The sequence below is a fragment of the Telopea speciosissima genome, chromosome 3, assembly GCF_018873765.1.
Source record: "Telopea speciosissima isolate NSW1024214 ecotype Mountain lineage chromosome 3, Tspe_v1, whole genome shotgun sequence".
Taxonomy (NCBI): Eukaryota; Viridiplantae; Streptophyta; class Magnoliopsida; order Proteales; family Proteaceae; genus Telopea; species Telopea speciosissima.
The window spans coordinates 70,325,618-70,351,954 of NC_057918.1; the positions used below are offsets into that span (position 1 = coordinate 70,325,618).

At 38.4% G+C, this 26,337-nt stretch overlaps 3 protein-coding genes across 10 annotated transcripts in view; 1 reads left to right on the top strand and 2 right to left on the bottom strand.

Annotated features, from left to right (window-relative positions):
• Positions 1–3,197: 3,197 nt before the first annotated feature.
• LOC122656734 (pyridoxal 5'-phosphate synthase subunit PDX1.3-like) lies at positions 3,198–4,271 on the bottom strand. Its single transcript, XM_043851366.1, has one exon. The coding sequence runs from the start codon at positions 4,203–4,205 to the stop codon at positions 3,273–3,275; it is 933 nt and encodes a 310-aa protein (XP_043707301.1). The 5' UTR covers positions 4,206–4,271; the 3' UTR covers positions 3,198–3,272.
• Positions 4,272–6,616: 2,345 nt separating this feature from the next.
• Positions 6,617–25,989, bottom strand: LOC122656735. 5 transcript variants are annotated; one of them, XM_043851367.1, is made up of 4 exons: positions 15,750–15,950; positions 15,533–15,651; positions 7,089–7,240; positions 6,617–6,944 (listed from the first exon to the last, which is right to left on the bottom strand). In XM_043851367.1, the coding sequence occupies exons 2-4, from the start codon at positions 15,649–15,651 to the stop codon at positions 6,907–6,909; spliced, it is 309 nt and encodes a 102-aa protein (XP_043707302.1). In that variant the 5' UTR covers positions 15,750–15,950; the 3' UTR covers positions 6,617–6,906. The 5 variants fall into 5 exon arrangements, 2 of the variants coding, with proteins under 2 accessions (XP_043707302.1, XP_043707304.1); XM_043851369.1 differs by having other exon boundaries at positions 15,533–15,655; XR_006332155.1 differs by lacking the exon at positions 6,617–6,944 and adding an exon at positions 13,696–13,793 and having other exon boundaries at positions 7,029–7,240.
• LOC122656730 (protein ALWAYS EARLY 2-like) overlaps positions 24,719–26,337 on the top strand; it is a 65,330-nt gene continuing 63,711 nt past the window's right edge. For all 4 annotated transcript variants that reach the window (XR_006332153.1, XM_043851362.1, XM_043851361.1 and 1 more), the window contains exons 1-2: positions 24,719–24,921; positions 25,039–25,162. Coding sequence is in view for 3 of the 4 variants with exons in the window: in XM_043851362.1 (XP_043707297.1) it covers positions 25,058–25,162 (105 nt within the window). In the remaining variant the exon portion in view is untranslated. The remainder of the gene's footprint in view (positions 24,922–25,038; positions 25,163–26,337) is intronic.

Genomic DNA, 26,337 nt, shown 5'->3' on the forward strand with positions numbered 1-26,337 from the left:
GAATGGATTGAAATTAGTTGAAATCTTTAAAAATTAGAATTAAGAATTGAGAAGTAAAGATTTTCATAATTTTTTGGAATTTTTTTATTCTTAATAGATTAGGCAGCATTTGGTATATATTCTTGGAATACATTCTAAGTCGATTTTGCATTCTTAGATGATAAAAATAGTTGTTTTAATCCCTCGAGAATGTGAAATTGACCTAAAATGTATTTCGAGAATGCATATCAAATAGGCAAACACAGCCTGAACATGCTGGTTGCTACAATTAAAGGTGTCGATTTAGAATCGAAACCGAAAAAATCAAAACTGAAATTGATTGTTTAAAATCGAACCAAACCAAATTGAAGCAAATTGGTTTTGTTTTTTTAGTTCAAAAGGTAGAATTTTTTCTTAATTTGATTCAATTCGATTTGATTTTAGCTTTTGCATTTCGTATTTTAAATTGAATCGAATAATCAAAATTGAACTGATTGACACCATTCGCTACAATATAAAAGGTTGAGTTTCATTGATTTTCTATTATTTTATTTTTTTAAATAAAAAAAAAAAAAAAAAAAAAACAAAAGTACAGATCAAAATGCATTTATGACATATTTCGAAAGAGAAGGTATTCACATTCACACATGGGAGATTCCCTATCAATTTTGTCAAATAAAGGGGTAAAGGTATTTATGTCATTTTGAATCAGCATTTATATCAATCTAACTGCATTTAATACTGGTCGTGTAAATGCACAGCGGTTGATTGTTTGAATCAGATTTTTGGAAACCATGATAAACAAAGCATCCAATCGGTATCAAATCGTTGGACACTGATACCGATATTTGGTTGATACCAACATCATACATACCTACACACAAGGTTTTAGGTATTGGTATCAAATCGTCGGACATTGATACCAATACTTGGTTGATACGGATCGGTGACACAGCATGGACAAAGGTAAAAATTGTCAAAATACATTATGATGTTGGTATCTTTGAAAGCAAAATCATCCGACACAATTAGTAGGGATCGATACCAATACTGAAATGGACCGATTCCGATAAAAAATATCGGTCTGAATCTGGTACTTTAAGACCCTGCCCACACATATATGGCTGGTTGTTGGAACTTACCATTCAAACTTTCAATGGAAGGTTGGTGATTTCTTGATCTTTAGATGATATTTGTGGGGGTTTACTGGGGAAGGATTGCTACATGTTATGACAATATGACCCATTGGTGATCAAATTTGCATATTTTTTGCTGAAAAAAGGTTGAAAAGGATATGTCATTGGATCATATGGTGTCCTTTAAGAAAAGGATAGAGACCACTTTGGGGCTTGGGCTTGTAAGGGAAGGAAGATGGTCGCAATCAAGTAAATTGTGCCCTTTGTGTTGAATCTTTAATTGGGCCAGAAGCATCTACGAGAAGAATAAACTTGATACTTTCTTGACACTCAGTTGGTTTCTGCAGAATGTTTGGTTGCGAGACTTGATCTACTCCATTCAGTTTCTTGCAAAGGATGGTTTCAAAGTCTAAACCCTAAAAGAATAAGAGAAGGGGTAAGGTTCTCTAAACAAGCAACGTAGGATATGCCGGCATTCTTTATTTTTATCTCTCCTCTTGTGCATATTTTGTATCCTACCCTGCTTGCTTAGAGAACCCTTTCCCAAAAGAGAATTATGTTCTTTAACTCCTTATCGAGTTATGATCAGTTCTAGGGATTATTATTTTGGTTCAGATCAAACCTTATATATAGGATTAGTACTGTGTCGACCATTGAGGACACCAAAATTATGTCATCAGACCCCCCCCCCCCCCACACACATTCAAAACCAGTGGTTGAAACCCTGAATAACTCTCCAATCATCACTAGCATCTTAACAAAGCTGCGATCTATACGGTTGACCTAATCACTAGTAAGGATACGTAAGCAACCTGGCAAAGTTTTGCCAAGTTCATTCTCCCCATGCATGTAATCTCTCTCCATTTATTCAATATCCGTCATGTATAAACACATTAAATCATTATGATAATTTGTACCATGCATGCTTATATTAGATCAACCGCTATCCCGTATGCCATGTCATGTCCGAACTACGTCTAACTTGATCCCCCATCTGGGATACGTAAGCAAATTGGCCATGTGACAGTAAAATTCAGTCCCTTAAATATGCATCTATCTCCTCTTGTAAGCTTGAACTACTTTATATACATTAGATTTACCTCCAATTGGGTGGGGGCTAGATTGGGATCGTCTACTGTGCAGCTGCCCGTCCTGCCTGTGCTACGTAGACACAGAGCCACGCACAAAGACTGCCTTAACCCTTGCCCAAACGTCTTGCTTGAGTGGGGGTAAGGCGGTCTTTGTGCGCAGCCCTATAGTTGCACAACACAAGCAAGATGGACAGCTGCGACATAGACGATCTGCATCCGTGTAAAACCTTCCGAACATGTAACTTTGAATCAATGTAGAGATCTGGACAAACCTTTACCTTATCCATTGCAAGCCAATTCTCTCTTCTTTCGAGAGAAGACCATTTTGAGTCAGAAAAAGAGAACCCTAATCTCTCTCTCTCTCTCTCTCTCTCTCTCTCTCTACCCAAATCTGGACGATAAGACACCGGTGGACTGTTGAAAGGGGAATACGGCTGGAGAAGAGGGGTGGCAGTTAAATTATCAAGGGAGGAGAGATGAAAGATTGCATTGTTAAGGTAATTTAACAAAAAGAAAGGAAATTTGATGTAGAGGAGTTTGAGTAAATTTAGGTCAAGTGTAGGAGAGTGATGGTAAATGCCCCAAACTAATATTGAGTCAACTTTGGAGCATCAGCAAGGCTGTAGGTCCAATTTGTACATCTGAATGATCTATCAACTGAAGCAAACCCAACTGATGGCAAGTTTGTTTTGTCCTAGAAACTCATCTTCATATGCATCTGACTGACCTCAATGATTTCCAATCCTCTATCCCCATCTCCACTTCATATAATTGCTGAGTTAAATAACAAATTTCCATCACTATCTTTGAAGAAAGAGCTACTGCTAAGGTGGTAAACCAATATGATTTGCTTTCAGAATTTGAATGTAGCAACTAGTAGCAAACAAGTTGATCAAACCTCAAGCAGAACAGATTTACTTATATGCTTACAACTGTTTGAATGAGAAAAAGAAACACAGAACAGACCAATCAGATCAGCCTACATTCCAATTTGACTTGCCTAATGCTGGGATTGGGGAGAAACGAAAAAACAAAAATACACTGAGATGTAATCATGGAACGGCAATTAGTAAATACCTTCAGTTCCATACTGTTCGACCCTGTTCTCACTAAGATCAAGTCCAGCCATGGCATCAGCCAACTCACAACTAGTCTCAACCAAAACTTGGGGATCGTTGTAGTGTCTCACAGCTTGAACAATAGCACGAGTACGCTTGTAAGGATCGGGAGAATTGAAAATTTCAGAGCCTACAATTACTCCATCGCATCCCAACTGCATCATAAGTGCGGCATCGGCAGGAGTGACAATGCCACCAGCGGCAAAGTGCACAACAGGGAGCCTACCCAGTTGCTTTGTCTGGGCCACCAGATCATAAGGAGCAGAGATCTTCTTCGCAAACGAGAATACTTCGTCATCGTCCATGTTGGTGAGGACCCTCATATCACCCATCACAGATCTCACATTACGAACAGTTTCAGCAATGTTTCCCGATCCAGATACATCCCCTTCAATCCTGATCAATGCAGCTCCTTCCCTAACTCTAATCAACGCCGAACCAAGCCCACGACATCCGCAGACAAAGGGCACCCTGAAATTGTGCTTATTGATGTGGTGATCCTCATCAGCAGGGGTGAGTACTTCGCTCTCATCAATATAGTCGACCCCAGTGGTTTCCAGGATTTGAGCTTCTACGAAATGGCCGACACGGGCTTTTGCCATTACAGGAATTGAGACAGCCCTCTTGATTTCTTTAATAACAGATGAATCAGCCATACGGGAAACAGCTCCTTGAAAAGGTGGTGGCTCTAAGACGACGATGGCAGACGCGCCTGCTTCCTCTGCGATCTTGGCTTGTTCTGCAGTGGTGACTTCGAAAACTGCTCCTCCTCTGAGAATTTGGGCCATTCCGACTTTGATGGAGAATGGGTTTTGGTTCTTCTTGGTGGCATCGGTGATGGCGTTGTTGCTGTAGACTGCAACGACACCGTCGTCGGCCATTGTTGTTGCTTCCAACTGTTCAACGTTTTGTCCCAGAGAGAAGCTGAGCACAAGATCACTTGCAATTTACAAATGCCTTACTTGGGCCTTGCTTGCTTGCCACCATGTCCAATAAATATAATCAAATGAAGCGGTTGACGAAAAGAAAACGAATATCTCAGCTCGGCTTTGTGGATCTTTCTAGTACGTTAAAGTATTTATTTTATCTTTTTTGCTATTTTTTGAATCGTGTGAGTGTCTTCCGGACAAGTAGAGAACAGGGGAGGAAGGTGTCCTGTTTTGTGACGGTGGGATTGTTGGGCTTCCAGAAGCTTCGACGAATGAAGGGGAAGACACGGTGTTTGGAAACACCATTAACTACGAGTGATGTGTAGAAGCTTCGGTACTCTGCCTTCTAATGTCTTTTTTTTTTGTTTCTTTTTTTTGAAATATAAACTTTTAAAATCAGTATCATCTATTTTATTTTTTATTTTTTAATGATTTTTTATTTTTATGATTGTTCGTTTGCAACTTTTTATCGTTTAAAACTTGTACTGAAAGACTGTTTTTTTGCCATTTCCATTTTTGCTAATTAAGATCTATACTCACCTCTGGCCCAACCATGGTCAGCACTGGGCTTGACTCCACCGATTTCATTTGATTTAGTCGGAATCAGTAAGTAACTGATAAGAATCGACCTAAACCTTAGAGAAACAATCAATGATCGGCTCAAATCATGCAAAATGGGATCATAAAAGACGAAAATAATAATTCAACATCAGATGTGAGTAGCCCATTGTGGAGACTTACAAGTACTACAGCACCCTCTTCTTAACAACTAGCTTTTTAAAATTAGTTCTATCCAAATCTTAACATCCATCAGGATCGAATACTATTCAAATACTGTTGAATTTCTCATCAGTATGTGAGTTTAAACAGAGGACAACGAGAATGATAATGGGTTTGCATAAGAACCTTTTTCTTCTATTTGAAACTCATTTCTGTGGCCGATTGATTCACAAAATGAATTCCTCTTTCAAGAGAAAAGGGCGACAATAAGAAAAATTGAATCAAGAAATGAACTTTGCCAAGAGAAAGATCAAGATAAGGATAAGGAGAAGAAGGGCCGCTTTACTTGTAACGAATCTATTCCACCAAGCAACGGCTAGCACGAAAGCCGTTGCGCGGTAGCGCATCCGTTTTCTTTCTGGATAAGGAGTGCTATCGCACGTGGTTGGAAAGGGCTCACAAGGAATCAAGAACCGGAGTGCAAAGCGGAAAGGGATTGACTAGGTTCACCAATAGTCTCGCACGCGTATCACCTGCTGGTGGATCGGCCGCTCTTCCCTTTCCCTCTGGATTGTGATTCATCCCTCACCTGATCTACGACCAATCCAATTTGTAGGAGGATCTAAGAATAGAGGACTCTATCATGGTTTCTTATACTACACAATGCCCATGTGTTCTACTTAGAGAAGAACCTTATGGTAATAAAAATAAGGTAATTTCACTACTTTATTTCGGGTAAGTGGGTATCAGTTATTCTGATGATAATTTTCTTCAAAAACATCATTAAGTTTTAATGAATAAGAGAGGGCTTCACTTTCTGGAAAAAAATTTGCTAGGGGAAGATTGGGACTTGTGGAATTAGAATCAGATTTCAAGATAATGAAAATTTAGGCTCCGTTTGGTTGCAAAGGAAATTAAAGGGAATGAAAGTGAAATTTTCATACTTAGAAAAAGAATTTTTTTAATCATTACCCCATGTGACACCATGTGACAATATATTTAACTCCAAATCATTTCATATTTGATTATTAAATTTCACTTTACTTTGCACCAATTTCCCTTTGATTTAAAATGTAAAATAAATATTACATGTAAAATGTATCTTTACTAGATATGGTAAAAAATTTAAGTAGTCTATACAATCACATGAAGTAATGATTACAAAATTTACTTTTTTTAGGTTTGAAAATTTTCCCTTCCCTTCCCTTTAATTCTCTTTGTAACCAAACGGAGCTTTAGGAGTGTAAATGAATAGTCAAAATCTGTTTTCGTATCCGTGTCCATATCCGTTTAACACCATCCGAATCCGTCCGAAAACTAAACGAATGCGGATACGGATAGGCTATAGCTATCCGAAAAGTTATATTTACATATAAACGGATAAAATATCCGTTCCGTATCCGTTTAGCACTATCCGAATCCGTCCAATAACTAATCGGATGCGGATGCGGATGCGGATATAACACCATCCGAGCCGAATCTGATCCGTTTACAGCCCTAAATGAAATGCATTGTTAAGTTACAGATTCAACTAATCAGCAACCACAATTGCAAATGAATATAGGATCCGTTGCCTGCAAGGTGGTTGTCTGGAACCCTAAATTTTAAGACCTGAAGCACTCACTATATCAATTAATAGAAAATGAAAAAACTCCATCCACTGCACTTTTCAATTATCTTGATGATGGATAAGAGGAATAAAATAGTCATGCTTTTGACAATTTACAAACTGCTCGTCCTGTTTCGGTATAACATTGCAAGGAAACTAATTAATCAGCGATAAGTATAGAGTCGGCTCGGTGAATCACAGTCCCTGCAGGTTCAATCCGTCTCCTCTAACCAGCCCAAATGATTGCAAGTTTGGATTGCCGGAGAAATTTGTCTTCATATGATAAAAATGACTGAGACTCAGCAAAATGTTTTCCTTCATAACTCACTTCACCACAACATCACCAATGCTGGTGATCTCATCTAATCAAAAATTATTTTGAGAAGGGAAAAAAACAGCCATTAGAACCACCTGATAACCAGTATCAAGATAATCCCAGTAAAATATCTGCTAAGCACCACACAACAAGACAATTGTGAAAGGAATTCAGCGGAAAAGAAAGGAACCTGAGTCATTATCCAAAGAAGCAGGATGTGACGCACTCATTGCTTGATTTGGCTCTGCCATCTCCACTTCAGAAGCACTCATGGTCAATGACTTCTCATCCTCCATCCCCATCCTCCTGAGTTTTGCCCTCTGTATTGCACGTATCTCATATCTGACATTCACCAAATGTCAAGGTGGTATATTTTCTAGACAGGAAAAGCAGACAAAAAAAAAACAAACACAGAGTACTGAGGAAAAGGAATCACTTTGTGGATTACAAATCGGAGAAAGTCAGTACTGCATTATATTATGCTAAAAACTTAACATGCTCCACACATAGGTTTTGGATTGAATCGGAGTGCGGCATACCCCAGCAGGAAGGGACCTTGTATAGTTGTGGCCAGGTCTTGGGATTCCCCACCTTTACACTTCCTCTAGTCCTCCAACCACACTTAATTTTGGGGGGGGGGAAGCATAGGTCGTATACCAAATGATTCTAATTATTCATTTTTCCTAGAAGAATGTAGTACTGTCAAGGATTTGATATTCTCCAAAGGAAGTTGCATGTCACCAAAACTGCTCATGTGAGTACCCAAGTCAGGTGTACAAATCTACTTTATTCAAGGTAAGAATTCACCCACACTTCCTCAGCCCAGATGTTGGATATGTTCATGTGAGCTCTACATCACACGAAAAGGTAAATCACGTCTAGCTATCTTTAGTGGCATTCTTGGCAGCAATCCCATGATACCACAATATCTATGCCTATTAAGTAGGAGAAACTCAGGTTACATTCCCCAGACATCATCCTAATTCTCATATGAGTAACTACAATATGCAGAAAAAATAACATGACCATAAAGAGACAAAATTGGGAAGTAGTAATAAAGCCAATGTGTGCTTGATTTTAACCAGAAAACCTGGGAAGTACTTAGCAAGTGTATCAACATCAATGTGACCCATGAACTGTGCCCTTGGATAGGTAGAGGAGCCAAATCTAGTAGTTGAATAAGCTTTTTAATACGCTTTATATCAGCTGGCAGGGGGGCCGGGGCCAGGTGTAGAGGCCAAAGAACCAGGAACATCTTTTATTTTTTTGAGGGTGGAGGAACTATAGTTTAAAAAACCGGACAGAACCGGCTGATGGGCAGTTGAACTGAAAAACGGAACCACCCTCTTTTTCGGTCCATCCCCAGCAGTTTTTGAAAATCATCCAGTTTTTTTGTGAACTGTCCGGTTAGGTTCAGTGGTTTTATTTTTATTATTGTTTTTTCAATTTTAGCATTTCTTTATTATTTTCCTCCTTTAGTCAATACTGTGGTTCTCTTTGTCAGAACTTGTATGACCTGGACTGAACCCGAACCAGGCAGCTTTTCGATTCGTCCTCTGGTACAGTGTTGAACTATGGGAGGAACCAATAAAAACATCGAACCTCGACAACTTAAAGACATTTCCGCCGTATCAACCTTCCATCTCTCTATTTTCTGGCTGAATTGACTCAACCAAATGTGCCTAATTCTGTCATGTGACTGTTAGAGTTCATGTAATAAGGGCACTTCGGGTACTGGGATATATTATGTTGTATTGTTCTTTTATTTTCTTACCTTTCTACCTCTCTTAGCCACCTTACATTAACATGAGGTTCTATGCATGTAATTTCCCTTTTATTATTGGCTAAACGAATTAATATAGGGGAGAGTAGATCAATACTCTCTCACACAATTCTACCGCCACCTCTCTCTTCTTCTCTCTTGTTCTCTTGCAACCTTTAGATTCCAACTTGGTATCAGAACCCACAGTTTTGGATTGAGAGTCATGCTCCAAGTTCTCTAGCTCCGTTTCCTCTCTTTGAAACCCTAGGTTATAAAGGGGTTCCAAGCACAATTTTGAAAACTTCAAAAATTTCGGAGATCTCGACCTGCTCGAAACGAAATTACATACGAAATATAAGACTTGAACAGTTTCAACTGAAATTTCGGTGAGATTTCGGTACTGTTTGTACTATATCGCCAAAAATGATACAAAGTCTTATATAAAAAGGCATGGTCTTGCGAATCATTTCGAAATTTCGACAGCACTTCAACTTTTTCGTTGGTTTCGACCTGGAGAAGGGGAAAATTACTGAAATCTTTATTTTTTTGCCACATCACCACTCCATACTAGTGGAATACACTGCTGGGGGTTGCCACATCACTCCAAAAAGGTGATGGAGACAACGACAATGGTGGTGGCGACAATGATGATGAAGACGGCGATGGTGGTGATAGATATGCAGGACTTCAAGAGGAATATGACCAGGCAGAGGAGATGTAGGAGCCGGTTTGATTCACTGGGGAGACCCAGTTTGATCATTCCACACAGGATACGGACCATGGAGCACGTTCAGCCACTTGTGCGGACTACACGAGAAGGCATCGTCACCAAAAATTTCAGAGAAAATGAGCAGGTTGATTGCATGGATGTTGATATCTTGTCTATCACTCTTGGAGGCATGAGTTTAGGGGACAGTACAAGGGGTGGGCACTGGCGTGCCCCATCCTTTACTAGAGAGCAATTTGTAGGAGCACAGTGCATACGGTCATTTCATTGCCATGGGGAAGCATGCACCTTCTTCATCTGTTCCCAATTTTGAGTATGATGCCTACTCACAGTCACAGGGACATACTAGAACGTCCTTTGTCGACAACTTCTTCTCCTACTCAGCCCAGCAGTCGTACATGCGCCCGTTCCCATCTTATAAAAGTGGCTCAGTGGCTGGTTCTTCACATTACGGTGACCTATACCCTAGAATAGGTTACATGCAGTATGTAGATGAGACCATTTAGAGGGCAATTGTGGAGGACTACTCTCATTTCTTCTCGAACACTATGACGTGGCATGCATATGTCATGCAGGCAGAGGACAATGCACGTTGGCTCCATCGGTCCATGAGTGACGATTCAGCACGTCATAGTTCACATCACTATATCAGTAGATAGTTACAGACTCACAGTAGTGTATTGTTGGGACATGGAAGACTAGGGTGTCTATGACAATATGTATTGTTCACTATACTTGGGTGTCTATGTAATATGTATTGTTCACTGTACTTTGTATTTTCTACTTTAAGTTTTTAACTATTTCTTAAATAATTATTCAACATTATGTGTCTTCATCCATTATTGCATAATTTATTTGCTTTACTTGCCAATTATGCCTGATAGCACTCAAACAATGTGTAGAATAGGCAATATTACATAAGGGTTCGATGTTTAATGCCAACCAAGGGTGCAAATCCAAAACAACCAAATTGGGTGCTTGTTTTTACAATTTGAAGAATTAAATATGTTTATTAAGCCTAAAACAAGCTTCGGTGTTCTTTTTTGGTACCATGACAGCACATTTGGAGCTCAAATTTGTGCACCATAATATACAAGTCACGATCAATTATGTGTAAATATTAAGTAACAGCGCATGCATGAAGAAGACTTCGAAAAATGGTTGCAAAGATAACATTTTGGTAAATGGTTGAAAAATAGTGAATTTTATTTTGTCCTCTTTTATGCAGTTCAAAGTAGTTTGATAGCTGATTACAAGGGAATAAGTCTAATATATGGTGGTGAATTCTGAAATTTGTTATGTGGCCAATCCAGTCCATTTAGAGGCTTCCCTCCCTAACCAACAATCAAATTAGCTATACATAAACACCATGTACGACTACAATCAAGAGTGTGGGCTGTGTGGCTCGGTGGGTCACCTATTAATCTTTCTCAACACACACACACAGTCAACCTAGTACAATATCATATAGAGAGGGGACAAAACCTTGGCTTCATTTAGAACTGATTTCCCTACCCCGTTTGTCTCTTGACGGCAAAAAAATTAAAAAGGGGGAAAAAGCCAGTTCCCCCGCCCCCTCCCCCCCCTCCACTGTCTTGTTTATTGGAGCCAGTATTCAAAATATAAATAAATAAAAGTGAAAGCATCAATTTCTATCAACAAAAAAAGCAGAAACCAACATTAAGAGGAACACCAGCATGACAGTCCACCTATGTGAACGAGGGAATAACAGGGAAGAAATCCCACTTTACAAGGTAACTAACTATCCAACCCTATAATAGATGTATGCCACAGTGAATAATGCAATCTTTACCAAGTGCTTCTGTTTGCACTAGATTCATGATATGCTAGCAATCCCCCACCGAGTACTGGAAAGAACTGAGCGGTATACTCAACTCAGCCTTATTCCAACTAAATTGGGTTCGTTACATGAATCCTATTTCTCCAATCAGCTCTATTCAAAACCATACAAGATTCCAGTTCTAAGCTATATATGTCTTTCCCCACCACTTCTCCTATTTTTATTTTAGGCCTATCTCTAGCTCTTTTAGATCCTTCAATTTGAAATAAATCACTTCTCCGTACTGGGGCATTCAAGGGCCTCCGTTGCACATGTCCATGCCGCCTCAAACAAGTTTCTCGCAACTTATCATGAATAAAGGGCCGGGACAATGCCTAGGCTTGCTCTAATTTCTTCATTCTTTATTTTATCTTTTTTAAATTTACTACTCATCCACCATAACATCTTCATTTCAACCGCATGAAGTTTGTTTAAATGTTTTTTCTTTACTGCTCAACATTCAGCCCCATAAACCAATATTGGTCGTATAACTGTTCTATAAAATTTCCCTTTGAGTTTTAAAGGTATACGTAGATCACACAACACTCCAGATACACCCCTCCATTTCATCCACCTATTCTTTGTATGATGTCATCCTCTATTTCTCCTTCTTTATTCATGATTGAACCTAAGTATCTAAAGTTATCTCTCTGTTGCAACTCCATATCGTCACCACCCCACTCTCAGTCCTATTGTTACTGAAGTTACACATCATGTATTATGTTTTTGTTCTACTTATCTTAAAACCTTGTGATTTCTATGTTGCTCTCAATAAATCCAACTTTGCGCTTGTCCCCTCATTTGTTTTATCCACCAAAACAATATCATCTGCAACAGCATACACCAAGAGATCTCAATTTGAATGTCTCTATTCAACTCATCCATGATTAGAGCAAACAGATACAAGCTTAGTGATGTAGGACAAAACATGAAGAAAAAGAGGCCAAAACAATGTTCACGTGATCAGTGTCACAGCCCCTTATTTTGGCTTGGTAAGAATATTTTTAGAAGATTCTGTGGGGCCCAAGATCAGATTGCATTGTCCTTTATGCGTCGAGAATTAGGAGTAGTTTAGTTTCTATTTTAGTATAGATCTAGTTTCTATTTTGTTAGTTATTTGTTTCTAAATTAGAGTTTCTATTTTAGTTGCTTAGCGGAGTTAGAGTTTCTATTCTAGTTACTTTCTATTTTGGTCTCATTATTTGTAAAGTAAGTTTCAGCCATATAAGAGACTGTTATTTTATTTCTTTCTATTTTTGACTCATCCCCTTGAGTCTATTTATATATTGTAACCTGCCCATAGAGGCACCCCACGATTTAATGAAGTTGATTATTATTGCTTTGAGCCAATTTTCTCTTGTCCATGTGTATGAGTTGAAGGGCTGGGAGGCCTGGCTGGTGAGAACCAAATCTCCTTATCCTTCCCTCCTATTCTATTTTCTCTTCTTTACTATTCCTTTGCTCCGAATCGAGTGTGCTTGCTGCTGTCTCTTGTGTCTGCAACTATTGCTGCTGGAGAGTCATTGAAGACCTGAATCGGTTCCAAAATCAACACCAAGTGATGCTGCTGCTGTTTACACATAAAGTGAAAGACTGTTGCACCCTGCGGCTCTGTTTCTCTGCTGATTCTACTGCAACTTCCAAGGCTTGAGATCTCTTCAGCTACTGAACCTATTGGGGCCATATTCGAAGCACTTGGAGAGTATAGCCTGCTCATCAATCGACTCTGTTTGGTTTCCCCAACTGCTGGCCAGATTGGTTTCTCCATTAACCTTCTATTTTGAAGGTTGATTTCTAATTTCAAGTCCTCTTCATAACTCAACATTCAGCCATCATAATTGGCTGTAATTTGGAGCAAAGGACCTGATCAGCATCACCTCCACTCGACCCAAGTTTGGTAGCCATCTGTTGGCCGATTTTCTCTCTACCTTCTAAGTTACTAATTCTGGTTTATTGCTATTCTGATGTTCTGCTGCAGCCTGTCATCGATCCTACTGTAGAGTGGTTCTTAGTTGAACTCCTTCTACATTTCTTAGAGCTGAACCTCAGTGTAATCCAACGGTAGTTGGGAATTCATTACCCTATCCCCTCACAATTCTAACGCAGTCACATATTTACTCTGAAACCGAGTGGTATATCAATTGAAATTTTGCAACCCAATGGCCAAAGTCGAGACTATATCTACTTCACTGGGTTCAGATATCGTATACAAAAGCAATGCTCCTTATAACAAGCAGCAGAATATTAGGTAAAATAAAAAGTTGTTATCCCATGATGGGAAACAAATGATACTGCAGTATCAGGACTCATTATCATATCTAATCTAATTTTAAAAATCGGTGTGGACAACTTTTCGGATAGTGCCAATTCTTATTTCCAATAAAATGCTTGTCCAATTCCACTGATTTTCTTCTCTTTCAAAATTTCACGAACACAAATTTTAAAAACTAAAGAGGAAAGATGCTTACGGAGCTACATAATCCCTGACAAGCTTGAAATATACTCTCCAAAATTGTCTCTCCTTCAAATGGCGAGGGCATAGAATATATCTAAGTTGTGAAATTTCCTACAAAAACAAACAATTGTAAAGTTAATAAACAGAGCATCTCCAGTTACTTTCATGAAGTCAATTTAACCACTGTTTCCATGGAGGAATGTAATTTTTTCTCCCAAATACCTCGGGTTGCATGAAAATAAAAGAAGTCTGGTTTTACAAGTTCTTCAAGATTAATAACGCATTGGTGAAAGAGAAAAATAATAATAATAATGCACTAAGACCCTCAAAGAGGTGAAACAAACTCAAAGAGCTAACCCAAAACAAATGCAAGGAAAAGAACCACTGATGGAATTAAAACAAACACACAAAAGAACGGAATTCCCATAACATAGTCTAGTATGGACCAACCCCCCCCTACTTTGCTAACTCATTAGCACTTTCTAGCTTCCATTTAAACAATAATTAATCACCGAAACTATATGCCAAATGGATCTCAGATAGTCGCATAACGGCCAAAGCTCTTCTAAAGGATACCACAAACATTTTATAGTATTTGTTGATTATCCCTCTATTATCACATGGTTCAATGCCTTATCAATCAATTAATCCACCCCTACCTCGGCATTAAATTTTGCCCCTTATATTTTATATTTTTAGGTTATGTGCATCTAATTCCAGTCAAGCAAACACAAAAAAGATATATTATTCTTTCCCACTAAAACAGCAAACCAAAGAATGCAGCAAATTTTACCTACACTACAGGGTGGCAATGTCTATGTGGTGTACCACTATGGTTTGTTTCAAGTAGATTGGGTGATCCCTAGGGGCATCCAGTGTCTTCTCTAATCATGGACAAAGTTTTTATTTGGGTATGAAGCTGCATACTTTGGGAGATGTTTCCTTTCGCAATTATATTGGATTTGTTAGAGGATTAAGAAGCCACGCAAATACTAGGGCTTACCTACTTGATTGCACATTTACATCTAAGCAGTTCCTTGGGATCGATACATCATTTTTTGGAATGAATTGGAGATTTGTTGTCCTAGTACCACTATGGTTTGTTTCAAGTAGATTGGGTGATCCCAAGGGGCATCCAGTGTCTTCTCTAATCATGGACAAAGTTTTTATTTGGGTATGAAGCAGCATACTTTGGGGGATGTTTCCTTTCGCAATTATATTGGATGTGTTGGAGGATTAAGAAGCCACACAAATACTAGGGCTTACCTACTTGATTGCACATTTACAACTAAGCAGTTCCTTGGGATCGATACATCATTTTTTGGAATGAATTGGAGATTTGTGTCCTAGTTGTTTGAGGTCTTCTTTAATGTTTAATTGCCAGAATCCAAGAAAAGTTCTATTGTGCAAAGAATTGCTTCTACCACATCCTTTTGGTCTCAAAATCTCAAATATATGAGAATGGTAATAACCCAATCAACAAAATAATAGCCAATATCTTTGAAGAAGAAGAAAAGTGTTGCACTTCCTCAATTTGAACTGCTTATGCAGGGAATAGTCATAGGTAACCGACCTGGGTATATTCACTAATTCCATCCCCTACAAAACTATAGAAAATAAGTGCAAAGAAAAACTCGGATTGACAAGATCCGACATGGATTCTATTCCTTTTGGTCCAATCCAACTGATTACATGCTTAATCAGGTCTGTATTGGGTAACAAATTCGTATGTTGATTACTTAATCACGCAAAATAGGAAAATTAAATCATAGACAAAAACTTCATACGCACAATCAGTCAATCAAAAGAAACGAACAAGGATTATAAGGGAAGTCAGGCGTCATCTTAACCTTGACCCTAGAGAGAATGAGAATTGCATGCCGCTCCTGCCACGTCGACAGATCATTCCGGCTATTGGAAGAGGTTGTGGGTGCTGAATCACCGGCGTTTTCGACCGTTCCCTAATCATCTGTCTGCACTAAATCCATTACAATCCAAAAACCACAACAAAAGCAGAAAAGAGAAGCACAAATTTTAAATTTTTTAGAAAATTTAGAGATCTGTCACCTTCGAGGGGGAAATTCTTGAAGGTATCAACAGTGAAGGACTTGACGAAGTTCTTCAACTGCTCCGTCACTCCAAACTCTTGGTCTTCTGTGAGGGTTTCAACCCCATAAGTTCCCTTGCTACGAATGGGAGCTGTAGCTGCCTGTGATTTGTTCTTCTTCCATGAAAGAGATTGACGAAGCCAGGACGAGAAGCTCATCTAGTTGGTTAAAAAACCCCTTTACGGGCACCGCAATAGCTTCCTAAGCGAGCGGAGATAAGGATCTAACAGCTCGCCGTTCGGAAAACAGAAACCACCGGGTTAGTGCTTTTCAGCACTTACAGCCTTCTCAATGATAATCGGGCAATCAGCTTAGTGCCTCGAGGCTGGTCGGGTTGAGCCCAACGATTTTAAACTGGAATCGCGGGTTGAATCAATCCTGTTGATTTTGATCTAGGAATCGGTCCGTAAGAACCCTAGAATTGGCCCCTCAAGTCTGAAAACCAGCGATCCCATTTTCAAAAAACCCTAGAATCAGCCACTTGGCCCACTTCCAAACGTCTATAATTGAGATCAACGGTCAGTTCAATTGATCCCGATTCTGACTTTTAAAACAATGTTTGAACCTAAATTCAACATGGATTGACACTATCGGGTAAATCTACTATAGTTCTATTATTCTCTATTTTTCCTTTTTGTATTTGGGTAATTTGGGTAATTCATCTAGATAAGTTTATTTAATTGGTCCAAAACTATGCCACATGCCTGTTTTTTTTTTTTTTTTGATATGAGGAAATCTATTCACCTTGGTGTATCAAAAAAGGCATTACAATGTTCATGAGACCCCCTGGAAAGGGGGGCTCCCTGAAGCAACTCAAAGGACAAGAGAGGGCCCATTTAGAGATATTATGGGTCAATCCACTCTCAGACCTATTGATATGGACAAAATTACAAAAAGAGAAGGAGGATTTTAGGATGCAAATATACTGAACAATACAAGAGATGCAAGGAGGAGGAGGGAGGAGAGGGGGATAAGCATTTGATGAGGGAGAGACAATCTGATGATACTAAGATCGAACAGACTCCAGCCTACTAGTAGATGAGAGAGCCAGCCAATGCCTCACCAACCACTGCCGGCACCAAAGCAAAATGCTCAGCAACAATCAAGCAAACATCTCCACCAAGATCAAAAGCAACACATCCAATTCCAAGGGCTTTAAGGCTGAAACTGGTAGTTGCATCCACAAAAAAAGATATGGCTCCCAAAGGGAGAGGAGGGAGAACCGTAGTTGAGTTCCCACAAGTTGTTGAAGAAGAGGAGCTCGAGGAGGAGATAACTTCCTCAGTTTCCTTGTTAACCGAGGCAATCCAGTTTCGGAAAGGGGCACAAAAGACTTGAAGCAACGAGCATTCCTCAACTTCCAGATTTCCCAAACAGCTATTGCACGGGAAGTGAAACAGATCTGGCAATCCTTCTTAGAAGCCCTAGGAAGATTACTCCATTTGAAGACCCAATCCAAGAGGAAAAGACAAGGGTAAGCATCCACTTTCAAGGCAACTACTGAGGCAAACCAAGCCTGCTTGGCCAGCGGACAATATAAAAGGGCATGTTCGGCTGATTCAGCATCAAGACCGCACCCAACACAAACATCCGAGTAAATGATACAACATTGTTTCAGATTTGTCAAAACCCCAATAACACCAAGGCAGGCTTTACACAATAAGGACTTCACTTTGGGGGGAGCAAGGGAATTCCAAATACAATTCCACACCTCTTTCAGAGTAGAGAGGGCCTTCACCGTTGATTTTGAAGAGCATTGGAGCAGTTGGGTACCCAATCTATAGGTAGACTCTGCTAGTTAAAACGCGTATTATTCGACCATTCCATATTTGTCCGTATTAAATGTGTTTTACCGAACTGCCCTCAAAGAGATGGAAAAATACTTGTTTGGTTGGAAAATAAGTTTTAAACGTGATTTAAACACGAATCCGTTTTTTAAACATGAAAAGAACGAGTTTTTGCTTGATCCCATGTACTCGCTTTCAACCGTCATTTCCCTTTCACTTTGCCCCTGAAACTTCACTTTCTTCTTCCCTCATTTCCTCCTCCCACACTCCCACACTCCCAGTGGCGGTGGCTCTAGGCCCTGCCAGCAGCAGACTCCAAAGTCTAGATTCAGAACAGCCCACTCTCCCAGCGGCGGTGGCTCTTGGGTTTGCCAACAGTCAAAGTCGGCCAAGGTCCGAAACTCCAAAACCAAGATCCAGAGCAGCAGCGGCACTCTGAGTGAGTTTCGAAGGATGGAAAGAGAGAGAGAACCTACAGCGGCATGGCAACTTCCGTCTCCTTCGTCTTTCCCAATTTCTTCTTCACACCAAGATAACCATTCTATTCAACTAAACCTAATAAGTCTCCTTCGCCTTTCCCAATTTCTTCTTCACACCAAGATAACCATTCTATTCAACTAAACCTAATAAATAGGCGATAAGGCAGTAGGCGCATGATAGCAACATTAACGTGCTGCAAAAGTAAGTGGAGAACCAATCTCAACGGAGGAAATAAGAAGATTAAATAGGAAATTCTGATTTCAATGGTAGGGTTTTTTTTAATGTGTAGTGTCTATACACGTGGAGAAACACACAAAAGTATTTAAATTGCTTAATGCATTAAATTTATCGTAGGTTTTACTTTTGATCAAAGGTAGTTAACTAATAATTTCTCAATTTATGCGTGTGTATTGCCCTTTTTTTTAGTACAGTATCATTCAGATTTAAACATTTAAAACATGTATTGTCCATTTTTTAAAAGTTTGACCATTTTTTTATCGGCCCGTTCACGTCTTGAAACGTTTAAAACACGTCCATACCGAACACTTGTTTTGCCGTTCTCGTTTTAACTAACATAGGACAGACTTGACTGAAAAAAATACCATTTGGAGTGGAGCCCCAGCATAGCTTATCATTACATCTCTCATAGCTAATGGGGATCTGCAAAATGCACTCCATTTTGAAAGGCATAAAGAATGCTCTCAGCTTCACAACATTCCACTTAGCATAGGAATCAATGAGGCCAGATACTCTATGGAAGGGGCAATCTGGAGGACGAGAAAGGTGAAGCCAAATCCCTCCAACACTGGAATCCAAGGATCATCCCAAATGTGAATAGTGAGACCATTTCCCACAATCCACATAAGACCTTTGCCCAACAGCCGCCTACCATGCAAGATGTTTCTATTGGCCCAAGAGGGCCTTCCTCCAACTTGAGCCGCCAAAAAAGCGGACGTCGGGAAGTAGATATATACTCTTCAACAATCTTGCCCACAAAGAACCATCATTAATAATCAGATGTCACCCAAGCTTGGCCAAGAGAGCTTGGTTTTAGATATTTAGATCTTTGATGCCGAGCCCTCCATCGAGCTTTGGAAGGTGAAGGCAATCCTTTCCCATCCAGAGAATCTTCCTCTCCTCCTTCTTTTGACCCCACAAGAAACTACAACCTGCCTTACTAATATCATCAAGAAGACCATGAGGCAGCTTAAAATGGGACATATGGTAGGAAGGGGTGGTTGTCACCACAGCCTTAATAAGTACTTCTTTTCCAGCCTGAGAGAGCAGCTTTTCCTTCCATCCAGCAATCTTGGCAATGGTTCTATATATCCTTTAAGTTCTAAAAAACCGCCTTCTTGTTCTTGCCAATCTCTGAGGGAAGACCAAGATAGGTTCTCGGGTGAACCAAGTCATCCATAGTACTAATTATAGCAAAAATGCGCCGCAACCTTAGAGGAGTATTTGGACCAAAGGAGGCGAAAGACTTCTGACCATTGACAACTTGGTCGGAGGCTTCACGGTAGAGAGATAATGCATCGTAGAGGCTTCTGAGAGAACCATGATTGGCCTTGAGGAAAATAAGGCAGTCATCAACGAAGAAGGAATGCTTAAGCCGAGGGCTTGAAGGCTTGATTCTAATTCCATTTAGGCTTCCATTTTCCACTGCTCCCACATTCAAGGATGCGAGTTACATGTATTCACATGTCAAGTTTTTACCCAAACGAAGTTTGCCAAGTGGTACAATTGAGTTTTGAAGATCTATTACTATGGAAGAGTGTGCACCAGTGGCCGGAGTGCCAAAATTCTGCATAGGCATATATGATGCCAATACATGGTTCGACTCTAAAATCCAATAAGTGACATATCCAAACCATCCATTATCTATCTAATGTCCATCAATCTGCCATATGATATAATTTTAAGGACTTTAGTGAGGTTGTGAAGTGGTATTTTTCTATTTTTGAGTTGGTGTATCATCTATCTAAATATTGACATGAAATTAGTCAATCATATTAAATTGAATCTAGGGTTTGAAAAATTGGATTGGATCGCTTGATTTGAGTACTCCACATCAGAATCAGTAGAAGTTGATCCGGATTGGACCGATCTTGTACATAAACTAGGGTTTAGGTTTTTTTTTTTTTTCTTTCAAACTAGACTGATTCTAAATAATTTTAATCCTATCCCACCCTAGTCTACACCAAACTGGTCAAAAAGCAAACCCCAAAAACTTTTAAGAAAACAGATCCCCGCGCCTTCTCACAACTTGATCACGTGGGTCTCACGTTGGCACTCTCTTTCTTTCCTCCTTGACCATGTGGGTCCCCTATTAGACGATGTTTCTCATACCGTGAGTGGTATATGGTAAGAAATTCCCCTCCAATACTATTGGCATGGAAATCCCTCTTCAATCTATTCCAAGCGTCATTGCAACATTCTTTTTCTTTTTCCCTTTTTGATGGGGGACAATCATTGATATATCTATCTATTTCTCTCTCTATATTTTATTTCTCAATCATTGATATTTTCAATACATAGAAAATAACCCAAGGGAAATGCTTCATATCTTTGAGCCCCTTCAATCCTGATCTAGGAGTCAATGAATCGATCAATTCATATCTCCATTTTCTGTGAAGAGGGGGGGGGGGGCAAATAGCAGGATCTAATTGTCAATAGGATGATCCTCTTTTATTATGCATTTCTCATCGAACAAATTTGAGTCAAGGAATCATAATGACAATAAATTAGCACCAATTGATGGGGGAGAGACATATATAGGTTGGTACAATCAAAGGTATCACCATATTCAGGATTCAAAGAGATACCATACTGGTTTAGCCTTTTTTTAGTGTTCCTAATTGATCACTCCTTCTCGGCAAAGATATATATATATATATATATATATATATATATATAGAGAGAGAGAGAGAGAGAGAGAGAGAGAGAGAGATTGGTGTTGTGTCTTGTAGACACCTCATGTTGGTTTGGCAATGATGAACAAGTGTTCGAAAGACATTGTGGGTTCTATTTTTATGGCTCTAGAAGTTCCTCCTTGACTAAGTGATGCCTTGGATCATTATGAAATTTAAGGAAAATAGCTTCGGAGATGACCAAAATACCCTTGTAAGTTTGACTGGGTCAACATCCTTGAATTGGACTAAATTGCATGATTAACCATTGGTACTTAAGGATGGTTTGAAAAAAAAATATTTTAATTTGGCAATTATTTTACAAAAGATTCCATTCTTGGTCATGCAGGACTTACTGCTTTAAGTATTTTCGATCAATGATTTATAATTTTTCATCCAATTTAAAAATATCTAGAACAAGCTTTCAAGTGAATTTTGATTCATGATAATAAAATCTTGAATAAAAAAGTTATGTGCATTTCAAGGGAATTTATACATAGATCCAAGCTTGGCCCAAACCTGAACTAGGACCCATACCAAACCAGACCCTAGCTTAAGCCTCAGGGTAGCGCAAATTATAAGGAATGAAACTAGCTCGAGCAGGCATCCAAGAGGAACCTATTGACGTCGTTGACAGGTCAGCCAACTAGTCACCGACGTCGGTGATTCTTCATTGCACATCAAGAAGCTCCATCTCGACATTAGTTTTTGGTTAGTTGTAAAATTTTGGACTCTTTAGTCTATGAATTCCAACATTTGGATAGGCCTTATATGGCTCTTACCGACCTAATAACTGACTCAACCTTACCCAAAACCCTCCAAGGGATGTAATGGAATAAATCAATTGAGTTTTGGTCAATTACAAAGCTAGAATTTGTTGCATATAGGAATCTAGCGCAGATTTTTGTCATTGATAGGCTATAAGCGATCTGAAGTCTTCTCAGTTCTAAGGATCTTGAGGAGTTTTGATTTAAGGTATCACTAAGGTTGTTAGCTACTCTCTAGTCTATAAATATAGATTCCCTAACACGTTGTGGGACAATCTTGAAGACAGAAAGAGATACTCAAAAAAGTTTGCAGCAAGACCCTTCAAATACTTGCAGACTTAAACTCTTCATTACCTATGACTAGCCTGCCGCAAAATTACTACTTTCTTCTTGAAAAAAATTTATCCAGTAAGTAATCTTCCATTATTTTATTTTTTTAATCTCGTTCAATTTGATTGAGTGTGCTTTAAGAACTTTCGTTACAAGTATTGGTATATTGTTGTTGTCCTTAGTAGGGTAATGAAAAGTTGAAAACATGCTAGAAATTCATAAAATTAATGCATTATTTTGATAGATATTTTTGTGTATTTTGCAAGTATAATTTAAGTACTTTATTTCTTGATTTATTCTGATGATTTTTTTCTATTTTTTTTAATTGCTCATACCATATTACAAATTACATGTTCTTCATATTAGGTTTTTATTTTGTGTGTTTTTGTTAAGGATCTTAGTCGTAATTGATGGAGAGCTTGGTTCTCATAGTACTTAATAATTTCCTTATAGTTCCTTCATCGTTATAATTTTGTATATTTGATTTTGATTTTATTTGTTTATTTTATGCACGTGTGCATTACGATAAATTAGGGTTTTCATTATGTACAAAATTTTAATAATTATTTTTTTATAACCTTCATATAGGTTCATGATGTTAAATATACCATAATAGGATAAGTTATTATTCTATAGATTTTTCTAATTTTATTGAGCATGATTGGATTAGGTAATGCATGTAAAGGTATGATAGTCAATATGATTATCTTTACATGTTTTAATTTTCTAGGTCATCATCATTTAGTCTGACGTTGCTCTCTTTGTGAGCTTTGATGTCATTGAAGGATACTTTGGTAATCATTGGATTTATTTTTCATTTTCATTCTTTTATATTGTCTTATGCTGATTACCAAGATTGACATTATTACTATATAGCTCATCTTTAAATCAAGGCTTTGATGTACTGTTATTAACCAATGGTAACTTAACATATCTTTTGCATATCACTTTGCTTGTTATATATACTAACCCTCGTGTCAAAACATAGATATATAAAGGTAAGTTCTTACCTTTTCCCCCTTGTTTAATGTTTGTATACGTTACTCTTATTCTTATAAGACAAGTCATGAAATGTTATAATGAGTTAAGAAAACCAAATGAGTGTGAAGTTTGGTATAACTAGGAGGACCAAGGTGTCTAATATCTTCCTTGGTCCACAATCTGACACAACCCAATTACAATATTGGGTTTGTTCGAATGGAATCATATTTTATAATGTGGGTCTCAGACCCCAAGGTGGCAACTCTGTGTCATTGAGACTTCAACCTTGATATTGTTTCAAACAAATCGATGGTCATTGTTCTCATAGCCACACAATTTTACGGACTTGTAAATATTTGTTGGGTCTGTTTCAGGTTCATTACATGTACAATAACAAAAGTGTAATTGTGTGAGAGTTAGGAATTTTAGGGTGCCTTTTCATTATCTCTTTAGGAAAAACATATTAAAAAAGTATATAGTGAGGTGGAGAGAGGTATAGTCTTTTTTAGTTGATAAAAAATTATTTGGTTCTCTCGAGTGGATGTACTTAAACATTCATGTCGAACAACAGTAAATTTCTCATGTGTTTTGCATTATTGTTCACTTGATTTACGTCTCTTGTTTGTGCACTCGATCCAAAAGACGTATTAGAGTGAGTCTCGGTAGACCTTTACAGGTGGTGTGTTAAGATTTAGGGAACAGTGGTGCACAAGGATTCTACGTGAATAAATAAACCATTGCATCACAACTATGACCCATTGACCCGTTTAGAATATTGAGATCTCAACATTCAGGTGAACATCTATAAATGCTTGAGTCCAGTGTTCCCAGGTAAATTAGATTTTTTTTTTCCTTCATACCTGACATATGTTTAGCCTCAGTCAAAGTTCACCCAATCCCATCAAACACGTGAATCTATACAATCCCACTCTTGATAATTTTGCATTCATGATTTTTGTCATTTTAATCGTACCATTGTCGCATGCATGATAAGTAACAAACTGATCCCTAATTATACACGTAAGAAATGAACAAACCAAATATATTATCTAGTCTAAATCTTCTGTGCATGATGAAGTAGCGAAATAAACATATCGATCACCCTAGAACTTTTCCATGACAGCAAAATTGACTGACTTACCTTCACTAAACTAAAACCAAATGGGGTATTAAGTGGGCATCTTTATCTTGTATGTGTAAGAGAGTCACTGTTCAAGACCACCCGCAAAAAGGGATCCTAAGGGGGAAAAGTGTAAAGTGTACCAGAAGATCTATGTGGCCTCCTTGTAGCCAAACATAGACTTTCCTTTAAACGGATCGGTGATGGTGGGTTCTCGAGTCCGAATTCTTCCAATTACCAATTTTCTTTCTAACTCCAATATTCTGATTATCAGTTTTATTTATAATTCCAATTACCAGCATAAGGGATCATAATATAAATTTCATGGAATTATAAATTGAAATTATTAAAATCAATTTTAGAAACGAGGAAAACCGAAAACAGGTTAAACCGAAACTTCTCTCTATTTTTTGAAGCCAGATTACGAAGTTGCCCCTGAAATCCGCGCAATATGCGCACGTGGACTTTAAGTGTTTGGCGCGGTTTTAGTTGTATTGAAATCTGCCAATTTCAATTGGGCTTATTCCAATCCAGCCCTTTTTGTTTTTTGAAATCCCTGCGCTCCTTGGTCTTCTCCAGAAATTGAATCAAACATATCGGATTTGGGGAAAGCTTCGCAGTGTGGGTGTGGAGCTGCCTCATCTTGTTCCGTGGCGGCCGTAGTCACTTTTTCCATCCTTCGAAGACGACAGACGATGAAACGAAACCTGCAACTGGAAGGGCAGATGAAAATCTAATAAATTTTTATTTTCTTAGGGTGGGTGAAGGAGGATTTCTTGAATTAGATCTTTTTATATTCTGATCTGAGTTTAGTTATTAGGAAATTGACTGAATTTCTAACTATTTTTTTTGTTTCACTTCTGGATTTTGTCAGATACTTGAGAAACTTATCCATGGCGCCTTCCAAGAAATCCAAAAGCGTGAATAAGCGGTTTTTGAATGTTAACGATGAGTCCCCTGATAAGAGTGGAAGCAACGGGAACAAATCTAAGCAACGGGTAAGTTTTGGCTTCAGATGACTTGAGGTTCATGGAGATTAAATACTTAGTAAAGTTAACCTTTTGTACCTTCATCTGATACTTAATCTTCCTCGTATAGTCGTATCTCACTGATGTGCCGAGCAATTTTCCATTTATCTGGTTATGATTGGTGTTGCCCAAGGTCGATGTTTTGATCCTTGAGTAAAAAGAACAACCCCATAATAAAAGAACAAAATAAGAAAATCCCCTAGAAATGGCTGTTATGTCTAGCTTTAACGAGTAGCATTTTCTGAGTATTGAATGAATTGATGTGACTTGTTGGATAGGGTTGTTAACTATGTTGCAGATTACAATTTCTTTCTATCCTATTTTTTTCCAAAAGGAATTGCTATATTTTGAGTAAATCTTATATTGATCTTTGATAAGTGACACAATCCCGAGGATTTGATAATTACTTCAAGAATTTAATCCTGTATGAGATTTCTGATAAATTTACGAGCTTTTATCCGTATTTTCTGGAGAAACTATTTGAGACTATATATTTATATATTTCAAACATCCATCTTTCTAGAAAATTCTTTACTAATTTTTAGATTGCTAGTATCCTCCCTTTTCATAAAAGGGGGTAAAAAAGGAATTCTGTTACATCACTGAAATTCAATGGCTACAGCTGTAAGGTGACTGATCCCCTTTGTGTTCATCATGGGTGTGATTTGGAAAGAGAGGAACTAAAAGGCATTTGAAGATAATTCTATCCTGTGTGTTGATTCATTTTTTCATACCTTCTCAACTGGGCCTGTGGAACAAGAGAGTTGTGCAACATTGATAGGCTACCTGCGATGATATATAGTGGTCAATACTGCTAAAAAGAAGAGGAGGAAGGGCCAATTATGAAGAAATCTCATTCCCTGGGATTTCATTATGTGTGTGTGTGTGTGTGCGTGTGTGTTTATTCTAGAATTATGCTTATTTGGTTATATAGAACTGGTGGTCTCTTTCCCTGGTTCTTTCTTCAGACACATTGTCTCCCTATCATTGAGTCCAATGTTAGTCAGAATGCCTTTTAACTTATGCTGATGATCTTCATTGGAGCCTCTGGATATGGTAGATTGTTATGCACTCCAGGGTGATGAAGATCAACTGAATGGTAAAGTAGTTTGGCTTTATGAACACACCATAATGTTGACCACAAT

Excerpts from the sequence above, each read along its gene's own strand:
- LOC122656734 (XM_043851366.1), bottom strand. The coding sequence starts at position 4,205 with ATGGCCGACGACGGTGTCGTTGCAGTCTACAGCAACAACGCCATCACC.
- LOC122656735 (XM_043851367.1), bottom strand. The coding sequence starts at position 15,651 with ATGATTAGGGAACGGTCGAAAACGCCGGTGATTCAGCACCCACAACCT. Across the intron at positions 7,241-15,532 it reads TCATTCTCTCTAGGGTCAAG|ATATGAGATACGTGCAATAC; the intron begins GTTAAGATGACG and ends GGTGAATGTCAG. Across the intron at positions 6,945-7,088 it reads TTCTTTGGATAATGACTCAG|ATGAGATCACCAGCATTGGT; the intron begins GTTCCTTTCTTT and ends ATTTTTGATTAG.